Source organism: Populus euphratica, unplaced genomic scaffold, assembly GCF_000495115.2.
Source record: "Populus euphratica unplaced genomic scaffold, PopEup_1.0 scaffold255.1, whole genome shotgun sequence".
In the NCBI taxonomy this organism is placed as follows: Eukaryota; Viridiplantae; Streptophyta; class Magnoliopsida; order Malpighiales; family Salicaceae; genus Populus; species Populus euphratica.
Genome location: NW_011500141.1, coordinates 33,260 through 44,642, shown reverse-complemented (window position 1 = coordinate 44,642; position 11,383 = coordinate 33,260). Strand labels below are relative to the sequence as shown.

Below are 11,383 nucleotides of genomic sequence, written 5' to 3'. Positions count from 1 at the left end.
TTCCTGCTCTCTGTCAGCAAAAAAATGTTTGCAATGTCAAGTAGTAACTTTATAACTAGCTACCTAAATTGTTGATCTTGTGTCGGTACCAAAGGCTGAACCCTGGTTGAGTGGTTAGAGTTATTAATTACGACTTTGCAACTCTAAACCACCTGGCCAAAGAACTTGGTTCGTTTTAATTGTTGATCTTGTGATGTTTTTAGAATCTGGTAATTATTAAAATCTCCCTTTGTAAGTACCTTCGGTTGTCTTTCCAGATCTTTAATGAACTAGAGCGGGCCTTTTCGGCTCCAAACAGGAGAAAACTCAACTGGTTTGGATATAATTAGTGTTTAGATTTTAATCACGTTAATAAGCCTTGCTTCCTGGTGCCTAGTGCAACGATTTCCATGAACAGTACAATGCAAACAGCGATGCTCATCGAAGTCATCTTGGACAATGCTAGCACGATATGGCTGCTGGGCCTTGTATGTGGCAACCAAAGCAGGCCTCAAATCCCAGTAAAACCAAAGCAGCATGACTGAAACATGACTGAGAATAAATAGTATAACTTAAGCATGTAACTATAGTGTATATTTTTCCATCTTGACTCTTTTGATTAGCAGGATGGAGATCTCGAGGAAGAAGCTCGGGAGCGGGATGAACTTCAACCACCATTGAAACGCTTGTGCTCAAAGCAGACAAGATTGGGAATCACCCCTCTCTCTTCATGAATGTGATCCTAGAACTCCAAAAAAAACAAATTGCATCCCCCAGACCTTTGGCTGGCCAAAGAAGCTCTAATCCATCAGATTCGTGCCGTATAGACAAAATTGATGCTCTCAATAGTGAGAATGCTCTTCTAGAAGAGAAGCTAAGGCAAGCCAAGGAAGAGGAGCAGAAAGAGAAAGGGGAATCGCAGTTGCAAATCTGAGGCTAAATCCAGGGCTGAACAGGCTGAGGAGATTGCTAGAGGGAACTCTGAGCTTAACCGCCTACACTATGATGAAGAGTCCATCATTAACTATTGGAATCAGAGAGGTTTCAAAAACTACAGGAAATGACTTCCATCAAGCTGGAGATAGATGTTCGGAAGAAGATCGCCAATAGCATCCTAGATGGAATCTGAGCTTCTTGGATGAATGCTAAGATCCCAGGCCTAGTCTACTCCGATTACTGAGCCTTGTGTTCTCCCAAATCATTCTCTTCCCCCAAATATCCCAAGCATTGCTTTTGCTTCATCTCCTGTCAGCCTATTTTGAATGGGAAGGGTGGAGCTGGTTTTGAGCACCATAAAATTTCTAAACGAAATGTTTACTAAATTCTTCAGAAAACAGAAATTACGACAATAATCTGCTGAAAAGAAAACGTCGAGTGGACAGACAATCCTCCACTAGGGAAGTAAGAACAACCCAACTGGTGGCCGGATTTGTATCATCAAAGCACGGTTCCATAACGAGTCCTGTCCTCCAGTAGCAAATATTTTCAATTTTGGAAGAGTAATGTTTGTGGGGACAAAAACTGGGTTCGCAGCCCACTCAAACCATCTCAAACTTGTATGAGATTAACAGAATTCGAGTAAAAATAAAGCTACTCCAAAATGCAGGCATCATCTGAGATAACTCATCTTTCTAGAACCAGAAGGGAAGACCGGACAAATAATTCGTAATTTTATCCTGTCTCCTTTTCCACACTACATCCTGGTAAGAGAAGAGACAGCCTTCTCGCTAAAATACCCAATTTACAAGAAAGAATAACCCTCTGATCTATCCTCATTGCCCTTTCTTATATTCTCCATTAAAATGCATACAATTGTCCAAAGGAAAGGGCCAAAGGAACTATAATATAAACAACTCATATCCAGGAAAAATTGGACTGTAAATGAGCAAGTCTAGAAATATCATTAATGTTTCCACGTAACAAGATCCATAATAATTGGTTTCCGTCACTAACTATGAAAATAATCAAAAGCCACAAAAAAAAAAAACATAAAACTGCGAAACTGGAGCAAATTTAGGAACTTTTAAGCTAATGAAAAGCTCAGGAGTGAACAAATCTTAGGCTGTCTCCTTTCTGAGTTTAGCAAGCTCCTGCCTGACAATTCCTGCCTTCTGCAGAATGTGCGCAATTATAGCATGTGTCAAGTTGGTGTATATATTTGAGTAAAATGGTTCATCGAAACAAATGCAATACCATTTTAAATTGATAAAACTTCTTGACAAGCATTCATGACATCTATGAACAAGCATTACTTCCATAAGTATGTTCTACAGGCTGATCACTAACAAAAGATAGGCTACAATGAACATGGAATATAAAAGGCAATGCAGGTTCAAGTCTAGTCCTTTTAGACTGCAATGGTCAGATGTGTTTAATTTATCAGGTAAGTTCAATTATATACTCCCCATTCATAGCTGGAAGTTAATACTTCAGCATAGCCTACAAAGATGGGGTCAGATTCTGCTAAGGCTCCAAAGTCCTACTGGGCAACTGATACCAGAAAGACGCCATATAGCACAAGTTTGAACATCAACATGTGGAGAATTCAACATCCGAGGCAGATGTGTTTAACCATAAATGACAATACTCTATTATAATATTCTAAGATATTTAAAGCGAACATTAACCAGTATGCCAGTTTTAGAAAAACAAGGGCATACAATAATGACTATTACAAAAGACAAGATTGGAGAATTGCAAACCTTGATCTTTGCCAACATGAGCTTGAACCTATCAAAATCATTAAGTGATGCCCTTCTCTTCTGCACAGTGAGTCTCCTGCCCCATGAACTGTTCTCCCACTTGTTCTTCACATCTACCATCATGGAATAACAGTTTGAATTCAGTGGGGAGAAAGAAAATTAAATAAGAAAGTAAGTATAAATCTAGCCAGAAACCAACCAGCCTTCTCCATGGCTTCAATTAGAGCCTTCTTCTTGGGAACCCTGTTGATCTCAATCTTGATATCAGTGAGTGAAAGCCTCTTGAAGTTCATTTGACTCCTAACCATATCTGGAGCATCTACCAGAGCCTTTAGCAACATCAAAAACAAAATTCACCTTTTCATTAACGAACATAACTGGATCTTGTCGATGAAACCACTTATTAAATGCTAAAGTAATTACTTTCAGAAAACCCAAATAACCAAACCCAATATCAAATCCACTTAATTATATGAGCATTACACGTATGCAATAATTTATAGCCTAAAAAGTATTCAAAGGATCCTTAGTCCACTAAGCTACAATAATCTATCCTATTTTTAATCACCCTCAACAGAAATTAGCAGAAGGAAAAAAAACCGAAGCTTAACAAGTGTTGGAAACAATTAGCTTTATCTACGAACATTCAAGGCAAACGTAGAGAGAAGATTACGCACTCTGTTTTGATCGATGACATCGACTATAACAACGAGCTTGCCGTAATCCTTGCCGTAGTTGACAAGAGCCACTCTCCCAATCTCAACGTACCTCTTGAACGGCTACACAAATAAATAAACAAACAAACACAAAAAAACAGGGAAAGCGTAAGAAAAATGGAAAAAGTAATAGAGCTATGGATTTTCTCGGAAGCCAAACAGAGAAGATAGAGAAACCCTCTCACCATTTTTGGCGGATCTGCTGAGAATCGACAGAGAGAGAGGCGACCGCTGAGGTGATGGAGAGAGGTAACCAGCGAGGTTATGTAATATTAGTAGCGCTGCTGCTGCTAGGGTTTTTCGTTTTGGACGTGGTACGCTTGAGTGTGTTCAAAATGTAGACGTGGCTTCTCACTATTGGTCTCGCTTAGAAACTTTCGGCTATTTTCGTCACGTCCTTTCTTTATCTTCTATTCTTATATGTGTCTTGTAAGTTATAATTGTTTCGGTTTTGGGGCGTGTTTCCCTTTCGACCCATTGTTTCTTAAATTCTATAATTGCCCCGCTTTATGGGAGAATCTTGTAAACAGGACCATCAATTTTGATTACTCAAATTGTTCATGACATTAGAAGGAACATTGTCCAAGGATTATTTAAAAGTGATTTATGAAAATTCTTAAAATATATTTCTTGACTTTGATTTGGGTTCCAAGGCCTATTAGCTCAATTGTTTCTTACCATTAGCATTATGCATGCTTGAAAATGCAGTCGTTTCATGTAATTTAAAAGTGAGTTATATTTTTTAAATGTATTAAATTGATGTTAAAAATAAAAAATTATTTTGATATATTTTCAAATAAAATATATTTTTTAAAAATATCATGTATTATATCATTAAATATATATGCTTTTTAAACCCATTTTGATGGGTCTAATTTTAGATATTTTTAATGTTATTTATCGGGAATTAAGCTTTTTAAAATAATATATATATATATATATATATATATATATAAAGAAAAAATATTTAGTTGAAGTTAAAGAGATAAATATATAAAATAATTATGATTCTTAAAAAAATTATATTTTTAAAATAAAAAATAAATAAATAACATGTTTAATTATCTTTTATTTTTTTATATTTTTAGAGAATAACCAAATGTTTTCTATAAATGAGGTTTGCTAGGGTACTGATAAAATATTTAAAAATATTAAAACTTTGGTGAGACATGTCAAGGGCAATATGGTCAAATACAAAAAGGGGTGAGATCAACATGTCAAGGGATGAGAAAAATTAAACATGAGAAATCCTAAGCCTGATTACCAAAGAAATTGGAAGAGTTGTCATTTTTCAAGCTGAGAGTTTTAAAAAATTCAAAACAATGAATTTATATCTCGAAGCGTACCGTTCGTTTCGCTCCTCTTTCCATTGATTGATTTTGCAATTTGTGTTTTCTACGATCCTCCTCGACGGACGACGGACATCATTGAATTCTTTTATTATTGTTTTAGTAACCAGCAATCCGCCAGTTCTCGAACAAGGTACTAATAATATTCGACAGCCAGTTATCTTACCCTGCCTGGAATATCAAGATTCTTCGTTTTTTTTATTCCCTTCATAAACAAGACAGTTGGCTTGAAATTAATGGTGGGATCCTAGCATTGTCGATTGACATTCATATCATGTAAAGAAATCAGATGCATTGTTATTAAGTTTGCACATGTCTGTCTGATGATGGCTTTTAGAGATCAAATCTTTGTCCTGTAGGGTGTAAATGTAATATGCTCTTCTCATCGTAGTTAATGTTTTTGGAATCTTTTTGATAAATGTTAATGGAAGTGCTTCGCTGATATTGTCTTCTGTTTTCTGGCTTTTTTTTTTTTTTCTCTAATTGGATTTTTGCTGTGGCAATGAACAAGGGATGAGGTAAATTTGGATGGTTGGTTGTGGGGGATTGTCAGAGATTGTTGATATTATGAAGAGAACAGGAGCTGAGGACTTGGGGGATTTCTATCCAATCCGACCTGATTGCCAAGCTGATACTCCAAAGCCCCGTTTCAAGCCCAGGGTGGGTGGTCAGCTTTTTTCGTTTCCTTCCTTGCTTCCTTTTCTTTTTGTGAATTAGTTTCGTTATAACTAATCCTTTGTATTTATTGTCTCTTTTGTCAGGAATTTGTGCTCATGTGATGTGATGATTTTTATTTTTGTTATTATTGAGGATTTTACTTGTGAATTAGTTTTACTTGTTATACATCTCTTTGTGGCGGCACCATGAGACATGCTTGGATACGTTAAGCAGGCTTAGACATGCTTGGATACTTTAAGCAGGCTTTGTGTAGTGCTTTCCTCTTATGTTTGAAATAATCTTTTTTTACAGGCTGGGAAAACTCTTAGTGAAAGAAGGTGGAATGCTGCGTTCTCTGAAGATGGTCATTTGGATATCGAGAAGGTGCTTAGACGGATCCAACGGGGGGTACGGATCTCTTTTTCATTTTTATCTTAGCTTGTCTGAAATAGTGATGTTTATATACAGAGCGGTCATTGTCAGTATGTTTATGTTCTCCAATGCATTATGAGTGAAAACTTCTATTCCAAAGGTAGAGTGTTTATCTTAAGTGTGTTTTTCCATATTAGGGTGTTCATCCTGCAATTAAAGGGTCGGTATGGGAATTTGTGTTAGGATGCTTTGATCCTAATAGCACATACGAAGAACGGAATCAGCTCAGGCAACGTAGGAGGTAATGCTTTCCTTTGTATTGTATTAAACCTACATGCATGCAAGTCTTCATTTTAATGTATGATTCTGTGTGAGAATGTATGAGCCATCATATGCTGCTTTGGCTGGCTTTGAAGTTTTTCTTTGTTGCAAAACCATATTCATAGTGCATGTTCAAAATAAAAGGACTATAATAGACTTTTATTGGAATCCCAACTTCCCCCCCCCCCCCAGCATACACTCTCTCTCATACTAAAACATATTTTTGTTAGTCACAGACTGGCCTGTCGAACCATTTGACTGACAAACCTGTTGACTTCTGAGGTTGACCCCCACTTTCCGATGTCTGAGATGACATTAGAGCATCTTGTATGTTTTCCAATATGACTTTGTGTTCAATTGTTATTCTCTTTAGGACATACCAGTCCTTTTTTTTATATCTCAATTGCTTTCAGTTTCTCAGCATCAACTTTTGTGCCTTGGCCAAAGTGATTATTCTGTGACTTTGACACTTTAGGGAGCAGTACATCAGGTGGAAAGCTGAGTGTCAACACATGGTTCCAGTTATTGGCAGCGGAAAGCTTATCACAACTCCCATTATTACTGATGTTGGGCAACCAGTAATTGATTCTGCAATAAATAGTTCTTTTTCAGACAAGAGATCAATTCAATGGATGCTTGCTTTGCATCAAATTGGTAGGTATATAATCTCTAATTCTTTAGGGAGATGATTTTTCCCTTTCCTGTCACTGGTTTTTGGAAAATGAATTTAGACCTTTATTGTGGTTGCTCTCCACTCAATGATTAGTAAATATCCTTTCACTTACAGTGCAGAAGCAAGTAGTCTATCTACACAACTACTACTTAGCAGTGATTCCCTGTTTATCAGACAACCCCATTATTTAGTGTGTTTTTTTACGGACATGAGAGTGTCCATCTTAAATTCTTGAAGCAAAGAACTTGGGCCTGTGGTGCCAGAGTCTTGGTCCCTAAGGCAATATCCACGATGGAAAAACACTAAACTTAAGTGTTCTTGCCAAATACAGTCGCAATATCAGTTCACTTTACTCAAGTCCTTATGGTTTCTTTCTAATCAGCAACCTTGTTAAATTTTGACTTTGCTTAACATAGCTAGTGGAACGTCTTATTGTAGGTTTGGATGTTGTTCGCACAGATCGAGCTCTTGCTTTTTATGAAAGTGAAAAAAATCAGGCAAAACTTTGGGATATTCTTGCCGTTTATGCTTGGGTGGATAATGATATTAGTTATGTCCAAGGTAAATTGTTTTTAACTGTTTCATTATCCATCAAAATAAATTTGTTCATATGATGGGATAGTTATTTTGAATTCTTTCTTGTGTAGGAATGAATGATATTTGCTCTCCAATGGTAATTCTTCTTGAAAATGAAGCAGATGCCTTTTGGTGTTTTGAGCGTGCAATGCGGAGACTGGTATGCAATTTATAATAATGTGGTTATCACAGCTATTGTTTTGGTAGCAATGATGCCCCTAGCTTTCCTGTACTGCTTTCCTGTTGAGTTTGTTGGTGATGGATGATAATTTCTATTGTAACGGTATTGATAATTAGGTCAATCTAGTTCACACTCACACCGTTGTTCTGATGCTTTAGCTTCCTGCAATTACCAAGAAAGCATACACATATCCAAATGCAAGAGATACGAATGAAGTCATAATTTCAATATTTAAATTTTCCATGAAGGTGACGCTATTCATCTGGAATTTGGGCTGTTAAGAGATATGGTTAGGGAATGAATGCTGTTGAGATGAGATACTGAAATGGGTGGTTGGCTAGATAAAGCTGTAGTTTGGAGACTATGGTAGTGTTGAAAAGATGTTGAGTTTATGCTGGGACCACTATGTCATGTGTTATGGGGTTTAGTAACAGTTTTTTCTGTGGTTGGAGTAATATGTTTCGAGTTAGTTTGAAGCAAAGTTGCCTGGGAGGCTAATGTAGATTTGGTGTTGTGCGAAATGGCATGTAGGCATATAGATACATTCCAATAAGTATCATAACTTCAACATCATAACTTGGTTGAAGTTATGGATGATTTGAGATTTCAGGCTGTTTTCTTGTGTCTGTCTTAATGAAAATCACAAGGCTGCATGCTTATTTACACATTCAGTAGCAATAACCAACATATACCTGTTATAGTGGGATTTTTTTAATTCTTCCTTCCAGGATAAATGTGGCAAACATTCCACTCCAGGGGCAGATTTTACCGCTTTCTACATTTTATATCAATGCAATGTAATTAGTGTGTTGGTATTGAGAGAGCGTGGATGTATCTGATTATTATCAATCCACTTTATAAATAGCAGGTAGCAAATGGAGTTCTAATAATCCAGTCATATTGTTCATTTAAAATTGTCTGTTGCTTCTTGGTAAGAAGACTTGCATCCATGGTTCTAGTTTTCAGAATTAATGCCAATCCGCATACCTGTGTTATAACAAATCAAACTTAATGCCTAATTGTCTTATACATGTTTTCAATGAACTTAGCAGTCTTATTTGTACGGATCCAACTTCTGTCCTCTTGATTCCACTCATGAGATATACAAAATTGTTGAGCATAACTCTCCCTATTGAACTCTAGTTTTGTCGAGACATGGATATACAACCCTAGGCTATACTGGAACACAGTCCAGTGGTTATTTCTGTGTTTTTATCAAGTTTTGGGCTACAATTATGGTTCACATTGTCTTTCCATGATTTGGTGCTAAAAATTCCCTTGAACATAATTAGTTGAGCTTATGGACTATTCATAATATTCTGGTCCCTGTGCTTAATGTCATGGTGCAGTGATTAAAACAGCCCGACATTGCTTGTTCAGTTTTGAATTATAAAATATATTGAGATTACTGTTTGAATGATTGTGCTGGAATTTTGTTGGTTATTTATAACATCCTTTTGCAATATTGCTTTCTCTTTTCTTTTTTTTGGAAAATATATTTCGATCTGACCCTAAGCATTCCTAAAATGTGATCAATCCTAGTGACTCTGCTTTTTAAGTTTTATTTATGCTGCTGCTTCTGTTTTGTAACAGAGAGAAAACTTCAGGTGCAGTGCAAGTTCAATGGGGGTGCAAACTCAGCTGAGCACGCTTTCACAAGTAATTAAAACTGTTGATCCGAAGCTTCATCAACACCTTGGTATTCATTCCAGTTTGAAATGTTTTAATGGGTTTAAGATATACTCATTGTTTGATAATTGCATCAGCAACTTGATTGTTTTAATATTAATGAGAACTAGGAAAAAGAAAACTGGAAATTCCATTAGAAGAAAGTGCACTGAAATTGCAATTAGATATTGTTGTCTTGCCAGAATGGTTGACAACAACAAGCAGGCCTAGCACATAATAGATAAGAACAGATATATTCCAGCATTCCTTGTTCACTGCATGCACCTTGATGATGTTTATGTGCATGCCTTTGTGTATGCACTTGCACTGAATGAGGCTCTTATAAGTAAAAACTAAAACCTTGTTTGTTTAAATGGCAGAGGATCTAGATGGTGGTGAATATTTATTTGCATTTCGGATGTTGATGGTACTCTTTAGAAGAGAGTTCTCCTTTGTGGATTCTCTGTATCTTTGGGAGGTAAGGAGGGACTGTTGTGTTTGTTTGAGATTCTTCCAAAAATGAGATCTATCTTGTTAATGGAAAGTCATTGATTGCCGGGTTCTTGACTGAAGTCACAGAACTTTAAGCTTTCGATACATACAATTGATTTATAGAAGTTTGTTTTAAAAAAGTAAGATAGATTGGTTTCAGCTGATGTGGGCCATGGAGTACAATCCAAACATCTTCTCTTTATATGAGAAGCCTATTGCTGAGTCAGACAAGAGTGCTGCATCCATGTTGAATAATAAGCTGTTAAAGCAGTGTGGCAAGTTTGAGAGAAATAAAGTGAAGACTGGATGCAAGGACCAACAGAGTGCCCTTGCTGTTTTTCTTGTTGCCAGTGTTCTTGAGGCCAAGAACAAGAGAATTCTAAAGGAGGCCAAGGGTCTTGATGATGTCGTCCAGGTCACCTCTCTCCCTCCCTCCCTCTCCTCCCCTGTTTTCAATGCCTGTGCCTTTTGTTTTTGAGAAAATGAATCTAGATTTATCGTACTGGGTAGCGTTCTGCAGATATTGAGTGATATTACTGGAAATATGGATGCTAGAAAGGTATGTAAAGAGGCATTGAAGATTCATAAAAAGTATCTGAGCAAGGTATGCTTTATTCTTTCATGTACCTTGATTTGCATATATGTGTAGTCTCCCAAACTCTAAGAAAATATTTGGATATAATCTCTGAAAATAAAAAAAGAAAAAGGAAAAAGGCTTTCTGTATGTGGAGTGAGTAACACACATTACTTGAAGCAAATTTTAGTTGGGTTTGGTATTTCAGCTTGCTTTGAAATAAATGATAGAACTGAAATGCTGCTGCTCTATGCAGGCCAAAAAGTGATAAACATATTGCTGGGAATCACCAACATGTAAAATCGAATTTTGCTCCCAGATTCTTGGCGGCATTGGTGTCACGACTTTCTCTCACACGCTGATTTCATTATTTTCTTTTTGGAAAATGTCTCCTAGTTGTTGGTTTTTCCCCCTCTATAAATTGAAGTCATTATGATGCTTATAACATTTTGATATGAAATGCTTCTGCATAAATAGCAGGCACATCATTTTTATGTGAATACTCCCCTAACATAGCGTATAAGCATCCTATCTACCTGTTGCTCACAGCAGCCCAAAAGCTGGAACAATACTGACATCATTGTCATTGCCAACATTAGGTCTGGCTGTCCGGCGCTAATAGCATTGCTAACGTTAATATCTTCCACAATAAATATTTAAAGGTTATGAAAATATATAACGAAAACAATTGCCAATTCACCAGTCCATTCTTGTTATGGAGATGACTGATGCGAGACTAGAATTTTGTTTTAAAATCATGATTGTTACTATGTTTTCACTTTAGTTTAGTGTGTTTAGTATTGTGGTATACAGTGTTTTTTCAAAATATTTTTTATTTAAAAATATATTAAAAAATATATATTTTTTAATTTTTAATATCAGAATACCAAAATCATCTTTTAATGGTATTTCAGGAGGAATGCATCTTCGAAATGCAGCAAAACACAAGTTAAAATGTAATGTGAAAGAGCATATAAGTCAAACACTGAGATGACATTGTCCTCGTTGAATAGAATTGACTTGTTGTCACTGTCTTGATTCCCGTACAACACCCAAATGAAATCATTTGTAATTCGAAGAAAAGCAAAGGAACAGATTAAGAAGAGTTTAATCTGAAAGAATG

At 36.3% G+C, this 11,383-nt stretch overlaps 2 protein-coding genes across 2 annotated transcripts; one reads left to right on the top strand and one right to left on the bottom strand.

Annotated features, from left to right (window-relative positions):
• Positions 1-1,849: 1,849 nt before the first annotated feature.
• LOC105110630 (60S ribosomal protein L14-2-like) lies at positions 1,850-3,694 on the bottom strand. The gene is made up of 5 exons (XM_011005720.1): positions 3,583-3,694; positions 3,359-3,460; positions 2,881-3,010; positions 2,682-2,794; positions 1,850-2,090 (listed from the first exon to the last, which is right to left on the bottom strand). Exons 1-5 carry the CDS (start codon positions 3,583-3,585, stop codon positions 2,037-2,039), a joined length of 402 nt encoding a protein of 133 aa, XP_011004022.1. The 5' UTR covers positions 3,586-3,694; the 3' UTR covers positions 1,850-2,036.
• Positions 3,695-4,628: 934 nt separating this feature from the next.
• LOC105110631 (TBC1 domain family member 15-like) lies at positions 4,629-10,760 on the top strand. Its single transcript, XM_011005721.1, has 12 exons — positions 4,629-4,879; positions 5,258-5,406; positions 5,716-5,811; positions 5,973-6,076; positions 6,572-6,750; positions 7,208-7,330; positions 7,417-7,505; positions 9,120-9,225; positions 9,575-9,672; positions 9,847-10,101; positions 10,207-10,290; positions 10,517-10,760. The coding sequence occupies exons 2-12, from the start codon at positions 5,275-5,277 to the stop codon at positions 10,526-10,528; spliced, it is 1,278 nt and encodes a 425-aa protein (XP_011004023.1). The 5' UTR covers positions 4,629-4,879; positions 5,258-5,274; the 3' UTR covers positions 10,529-10,760.
• The last annotated feature ends 623 nt before the right edge of the window (positions 10,761-11,383 follow it).

What these genes read in the sequence shown, in the direction of transcription:
- LOC105110630 (XM_011005720.1), bottom strand. An exon ending in ATGTCATCGATCAAAACAGA is followed by an intron (nt 3,011 to 3,358) that starts GTGCGTAATCTT and finishes ATGTTGCTAAAG; the next exon opens with GCTCTGGTAGATGCTCCAGA. An exon ending in TCATGTTGGCAAAGATCAAG is followed by an intron (nt 2,091 to 2,681) that starts GTTTGCAATTCT and finishes CACATTCTGCAG; the next exon opens with AAGGCAGGAATTGTCAGGCA.
- LOC105110631 (XM_011005721.1), top strand. Translation starts at nt 5,275, where the DNA reads ATGGTTGGTTGTGGGGGATTGTCAGAGATTGTTGATATTATGAAGAGA. An exon ending in TTAGACGGATCCAACGGGGG is followed by an intron (nt 5,812 to 5,972) that starts GTACGGATCTCT and finishes TTTCCATATTAG; the next exon opens with GGTGTTCATCCTGCAATTAA. An exon ending in CAGCTCAGGCAACGTAGGAG is followed by an intron (nt 6,077 to 6,571) that starts GTAATGCTTTCC and finishes TTGACACTTTAG; the next exon opens with GGAGCAGTACATCAGGTGGA.